The sequence below is a fragment of the Neomonachus schauinslandi genome, unplaced genomic scaffold (genome assembly GCF_002201575.2).
Source record: "Neomonachus schauinslandi unplaced genomic scaffold, ASM220157v2 HiC_scaffold_790, whole genome shotgun sequence".
NCBI classification, from domain to species: domain Eukaryota; kingdom Metazoa; phylum Chordata; class Mammalia; order Carnivora; family Phocidae; genus Neomonachus; species Neomonachus schauinslandi.
Genome location: NW_025409480.1, coordinates 3,875 through 10,449, shown reverse-complemented (window position 1 = coordinate 10,449; position 6,575 = coordinate 3,875). Strand labels below are relative to the sequence as shown.

Sequence of the window (6,575 nt, the reverse complement as noted above, 5' to 3'; positions counted from 1 at the left end):
GCACCCACACGCACCCACAGAGGCAGGCACGTGCACACACACGCACCCACACAGGCAGGCACATGCACACACATGCAGCCAGAGGCAGGCACGTGCACACACATGCCCGCACCCACACAGGCAGGCACTTGAAAACACACGCACCCACACAGGCAGGCACGTGCACACACACGCCCGCACACACGCCCGCACACACAGGCAGGCACGTGCACACACACCAGCACATGCACACACGCGTGCACACACGGGCAGGCACGTGCACACACACATCCACACGTGCACACACGCACCCACACAGGCAGGCACGTGCACACACACGCACGCCCACAGTGAGGGATATGGCAGCGCACCGCTGCCACGTCTATTTGGGTAATAGTGGAGTAATGCAGTATTACAGACTGGGTTAGTTATAGAGTCCGACCCAAAGTGTAAAATAAATGAGTCCATACTGATATACACGGTTACATGAATGAAAGTGGAAGGAAAGGGAACCCTAAAGAGTGTATGCAGCCCCCACCACCTAGCTCCCGGTTCCTCAGGACGGCCCCTCCAGAGAGCCCGCGCAGCAAGGAGGGAGCGTCCAGGCTGGCAGAAGTCCCAGCCTAGGGGCGCCCGGGGGGCTCAGCCGGTTGGGCGTCTGCCTTCGCCTTTGACCCCGGGGTCCTGGGATCGAGCCCTGTGTTGGGCTCCCTGCTCCGCGGGGAGCCTGCTTCTCCCTCTCCCTCTCCCTCTGCCTACTTGTGCTCTGTCAAATAAATAAATGAAATCCTAAGAAAACAGAAGTCCCCAGGCTGGTGAGAAAGCTGGCTTGGAGCACAGCCACCCCCCCGCCCCCCGGCAATGGGGACACCGCAGGAAAGCGTTATCGGAGACTGCTCGCTCCACGGGTACCTGACATCAACACAGCCAGGGGGTCAACACAGGTGAGCGGAGGACAGGGACAGGAGAGTGCACAGGGAGACCCTGGGGCACCTGGAGGAGTTGTGAGGATAAACGCTCGGATGATGTTTGGGGTGGAAGGGCTCCAGGAGAGGACACAGGGGAGCAGGAGGATATGATCAAGTGTGGGCTTTTGTTACTGAGAAGGGACCCTGATGATGGGAAGAGAGCTGCTGGGGAGCTGGGGTGGCTTCCCTGCCCCGTCACGGGGGTCCTCCTGTCTGGCAGGTACTTCTCCGGAGGTTGCAACGTGGAGCAGGGACTTTGGCTGACGACTCCTGCTGAGCCACAGGCCCCAGGGAGGCCCCTGACCCAAGGCTGTCCAGGGCTGCCAGTAGGCCAGTGGGGCTCGGCCACTGGGTGGGGGTGGGGTGGGGGGTAGGGGTGCTGGTTTGCAGGGACCTAAGCTCCGTTCAGATGGCAGCTCCCCCAAAGCTCGGTCAGAGCAAGTGTGGGTGGGATCGCTCTCGGCGGGATCCAGGATCCGGGAGGGGGAAGCCAGGGCCTCGGCGGGGGCGGGGGGGGGGGGGGGGTGGCCAGCCTGCCGGGGGGGGGGTGGGGGGCTCTGGCAGGCAGCAGGACGGCCTGCATCCACGAGTGGCCTCTGCACTTGAGCTCCTCTCACGCCTGCAGGGGTCTGAACAAAGGTCCTGGGAGCGGAGGGGTGTGCAGGGGGTGAGGGCCAGGGCCTGCCCAGCCATTTCCTTCCCATCCCTGGCCCGGCTTCCTCCCAGGAGCCCCTCCAGGGCAGGCGGAGCTTCCTCCCACTGACGTGGGGCTGCCAGGCAGGCCCCCCCCAGAATGCTCAGCTCACCAAATCTGCAAGGGACCCTGCCCTGGGAACCTCAGGGCACCGCTAGGTTCTCCGGCAGAACCTAGCATCAGAGGCAGCCTCTTGCCCTTCCTAGGCACGCCCAGCAGTGGGTGGCCCCTCATCCACACATGAGCGCCTACAAGCACCCCAAGGTCAGCTTGGGCCTGAACTTCAAGAGCTCAGAGCCCAGGGCCTGACCCGGCCACGGGACTCCCCCAAGGTCTCCCTCTGTTGGCTCTACGGGTGTCCCCTGTCCCGCCCCGGGCCCCTGGACCGCCACCCTGGGGGCCTCAGTCGGGCTCCACCGGGACCACCTGGCCCAGAGCAGAGGCGGCCCAGTCCTCCAACCCCAGGCGTGGAGGGCACCCTGCCACTGCCATCTACCCCGCACGGCTCCCGAGCACACTGGTCTCCCGCTTGGTGGACAGGGGCTGCCCCCAGGCTCCCCACTGCCTCCCCTCTCCAGCCCCCTCCTGCTCCACACTCAGCCTGTGGGTTCTGCCCCAGGGAGCCCCCACCCTCACAGGGTCCACGTACAGACCCCGGCACTCGCACGTGCGCACAATGCACCCCCCACCCTCGCTCACACACACAAGCCCCCTCCCACCACACGGGTGCTCAGCAGGGGCAGGATGAACCGGGGAGGCTGGCTGGGCCGGCAAACCGCTCCCCCCCCGCAGTCCCTCTGCGTCCAGTGAGGGTGCTCGTCCCGCGGGGGCCAGGTCTGGGGAGGGCGTCGCGGCGGTTCCTGGGGCTGCCGTGGCAGGTAGCCCGAGAGCCCTGGCGTGGGGAGGGCTGGGACCCGCGAGAGCACCCTACCACCACCCGCAGGGGCCTCCACCCCTCCCGAAGTGCCGCCACCCTGCCCAGACCCCACGCCCCACACCAGTCTGGCACTGTGCCCGGGGCCGCGGCCGCCCACCCACTCACTCACCACATCTGTGGCACGCTGGGGGCCGCTCCTGGACAACAGGGGTCTGGTCTGCTCCCGGTGACCCCTGGGGCCCAGACCTGAGGACCTGCAGTCTAGCAGGCGCCCCCCAGGACTTACGGGAAGGAGCCCCAGGCCGGCTCAGGAGCGCTGTGCTGGGCACGCAGGTGTACCCACCCCGGTGTGTCTGCCACGTGTGCGGGGTAGGCCTCCCCAACCTCCCACAGGGCTGGAACCGTCTGAGGCCCAGCCTCTGGACACACCGCAGCTGGCTGGCCGGACCGGCACAGCTGAGGAGCCCCAGCTGCTGGGGAAGGTCCCCGGTGCACCCCCTTCCCTTCCCTTCCCGCTCACCAGCTGGCCCGAGCAGCCCTGGGGCCCCACCTCCCCCACCATGCCATTTTGTCCCCTGAGAACGGAGGGTGGTCCAGCCAGGCACGGTACCTGGTGTCCCCCGAGTGCGTCTCCTGAGCCCGAGACCCCGGGCCCACAGACAGGGTGCGTGACGTCTGTCCCCACACGGCTGCCCACGCCTGGTCCCCTGGACAGCGCCCTACCTTTTCCAGGCCAGGAAATGGGAGTCCCTGAGCCCTTCCACCTGCCAGCCAGATGGACACTGGCCCTCACAGGGTGTGTGCCTGGCCGAGTCCTGGGCCTGACCCAGGGCCACCTCTCACCACCAAGCACAATGCGGGGGGAGGGCCTTCAAGGGCTCCATTGTTTCCCCCAAGGCCTGGGGTCTGAATTCCCGATTGTCCCTGGGGCTGGACAGGGCCCAGAGAGGAAGGGGGCCTCCCCTCCGCACCCCCCTCCCTCGGCACATCAGTCTGGCCCCGCCTCACCTGCCTTCTGGCCTGGGGGCGGGGGGATGCCCAGTAACCCTCTGCCGGCTGATGTGGCCGGCCTGCATCCAGGCCAGGCTCCCACCTACCCTCGTCCGTGCATCTGGGCTTTGGGACAGCGCCCAGCCTGTCTACTTCTGCCTGGGTCCCACCACAGGAGCATGGCCCGGGCACGGACCAGAGCTGAGGGACAGCCCCTCTCCGACCCTCCAGTGTCCTCCCTGGAACACGGGGACCGGACCGGGCTCAGGGGACCACGCACAAGACAGAGGACAGCACTCGGCACAGTGCAGGGGTCTGGCCTCCCTCCCGGTCAGCAGTGGCTGTCCCTGAGCCAGCACGGCCCAGGGTAGGGACGAGCAGGAAGGGAGGGGGCTCCAGCAGGATGAGCTCCGGGTCCTTCTCCCCATACAAGGCCTCATGGCACCTCCACGAGCCAGTGGGAGAGGCAGCTGTTGTCCAGCAGGCTCATCCACGCCGACCGGGGCCCCAGCTCAGCTGCAGGCCAAGGGTCTCCCTGGTGTGAAGACAGGGCAAAGGGAGCCCCAGCAAGTAGAACCCAGGGAGTCTGGCGGGCCGCCAGGAGCGGGGATCCACTGTGGAGGTGTGCACGCCCCTGTCCCCAGCGCCCTGCCCAGAACAGAGGCCATGGGCTCACGGACACTGCTGCCCAGCAGTTCTTTATTGCACCCTGGCGCAGCTCCCACGACAGAGGAGTAAACGGAGGCCAGGGTCCTCTGGCCGCGGCAGTCTGGGCACTAGCCGAGGCAAGCGCAGGCCCCACCAGGGAGCACGCAGCTGGTGGTCCTGCTCAGGAGCGGCTGGTCCGCTGAGCCTTCTTGATTTCCTGCCGTGGACAGAGAAGGAGGGTCTCACCCAGTGTGGGCTGATGGCCACGCGGCCTACCCAGCCCCCGCTCCCATGTGCAACACAGGGCTGAGTCCCGCCCCCTGCGGAGCCCACCTCGGCCAGAGCCTCCTCCAGGGCCCGATAGGCCACGTCCAGATTGTCGTTGACGATGACCAGGTCAAACAGGCCCTGCTCCTTGCCTGGGGTGGGGGGACAGGGTCAGTGCAGGCTCTGGAGGTCCTCCACGGGAGGGGACCCTGCTGCTGGGGGACCCGTGCTGGCTGAGGAGACGGGGGGACACCCGGCGGCCAGGGCCCACACTCACTGCTCTCCAGGTCAGCCCGAGCGGCCGCCAGCCGCTTGGCCAGGCTCTCCTCTGTCTCCGTGTTCCGCTGCCTCAGCCGCTGCTCCTGAAACACGCGGGAGGGTCAGCGTCCCTGGGGTCGCCCACGTCCTGCCCCAGGGCACCCCCGACATCCAGCGAGGGCGGCTGCACCCCTGCCCCAGGGCGCCCCCCACCCGACGTCCAGCGAGGACTGCTGCACCCCTGCCCCACCCCCCTCCACGTCCAGCGAGGGCGGCTGCACCCCTGCCCCGGCCCCCCAGCTTCGGCCCAGCGCCCCCACCAGCACGTCCAGCGAGGGCGGCTGCACAAAGATGTAGATGGGCCGCAGGTCCGTCTTCTTGATGTTCCGCACACCCTGCAGGTCCACGTCCAGCACGCAGATGCGGTTCATGGCCTGCACGGCCCGCACAGCGGCTTTGCTGGAGGACAGAGGAGCAGGAACCGCTCAGTGGGGCTGCCTGGGCCCAGCAGCCCCCCAAGGCCTCGAAGGGCCTCCGCAGGACCATCGCTGCCCATGCCCTGGGCTCCTGCCTCCCCCACTGGCCTGCGCTGGGCGTGGGCCCGGCCAGAGTGTCCGCAAGAACATACCCGGACCCCAGCTTCTCGTCCCCCTTTCTGCAGCATCTGCGTACTGGGCCCTCTGCTGGGCCGAGGGTGGCTGTGGTTAGTGGCACGAGGGCCCTGGCAGTCACTGCGCCTGCCCAACAGCCCCAGTGACCCCTCTGGGGCCCCCCCTCCCGCCCAGCTGCACCCAGGGCCTGGGGTGCAGCAAGATAGGTCTCGTGGGGTCGCTGCTTCACCCTCGTCAGGCGGCTCAGGGACAGGCTGCTCAGAGGCATGCCTGGGCCCGCCTGCCCACGACCCTGCTCGGGGCCTGCCAGCCAGGTAGGAAGAGCGGGCAGAGACCCTGTGGACCGGGGGGCACTCCCACGCCCGCCCAGGGGCTGCAGGAAGGCAGGCCGCAGTACAGCCCGTGCACCTAGGGGACCCGGATTCCCCGAGTCCTCTCTGTGCACCGTCCCCAGGGACCTGCGGTTCCCACAGAGGCCTGGCCAGGGGCACACAGGTGGCCGGGAGGAGGCAGCCCGGAGGGCCCCAACTGCTGCCCCGTCTCGACCCCTGACGTGGTGGGCACCTTAGAGAACCCACACAAGACGCCCTGCCTGGGTCTAGCCAAAGGGGGAGCCCCTGGGAGGGAGGGGAGGTGCCCAGGGTGGCCCACCTAGTCCCATACAGGTTCCCCGAGAACTCGGCGTGCTCGATGAAGTCGCCCGCGGCGATGTCCCTCTGCATCACCTCCCTGGTCACGAAGTAGTAATCTGCAAGGACAGCTACCTGAGGCCTGCCCACAGCCCAAGCCCCAGGGCGCTCGGGGACCAAACGTGGCCAGAGTCCGCTTCCCCGTGGACCTGTCAGCCCCACCGAGCAGAGAACCCACGTACGGCACTTTCTCACATCATCCCTGTCACGAGAGCCAGAAAACCACGGGCTTCCTGGGGGAGGCTATGGGGACTGATCCCGTGGACACTACAGAGGAAGCCTGGGGTCAACCACACACGCTCGCATGGGTCAGGAGAGATGCCCCGCGGCGACCTCACTCCGTCTCCACCCAAGCGCCAGCACGCTGCCCACCCTGCAGACAGGCACCCAGACGCCGAGGCCCAGCTCACCTTTGCCATTCTCTTCTCCAGGCCGCGGGTCCCTCGTGGTGTCTAGGAACAAGTGCCTAGGATCGACCTGGGACACCTGGACCCCCACACCCCACCCACGCCTCCCCCGCGGGCCAGGCTCTGCCCATGTGTGGGGCGCTGCAGGTCAGGGTCAGCGGCGTGGGGACCGTCCCCCGTGTGTGTG

At 67.7% G+C, this 6,575-nt stretch overlaps 1 protein-coding gene across 5 annotated transcripts in view; it reads right to left on the bottom strand.

Annotated features, from left to right (window-relative positions):
- Positions 1-4,179: 4,179 nt before the first annotated feature.
- GUK1 (guanylate kinase 1) overlaps positions 4,180-6,575 on the bottom strand; it is a 5,392-nt gene continuing 2,996 nt past the window's right edge. For 4 of the 5 annotated variants that reach the window (XM_044912253.1, XM_044912256.1, XM_044912255.1 and 1 more), the window contains exons 3-8: positions 6,392-6,433; positions 5,944-6,040; positions 5,002-5,140; positions 4,701-4,785; positions 4,490-4,575; positions 4,187-4,373 (exon numbers count right to left, since the gene is read on the bottom strand). In XM_044912253.1, coding sequence (XP_044768188.1) covers positions 4,338-4,373; positions 4,490-4,575; positions 4,701-4,785; positions 5,002-5,140; positions 5,944-6,040; positions 6,392-6,433 — 485 coding nt within the window. In that variant the 3' untranslated portion in view covers positions 4,187-4,337. Of the gene's footprint in view, positions 4,374-4,489; positions 4,576-4,700; positions 4,786-5,001; positions 5,141-5,943; positions 6,041-6,391; positions 6,434-6,575 lie in introns of all 5 variants that reach the window. The other variant, XM_044912252.1, reaches the window with a different exon arrangement.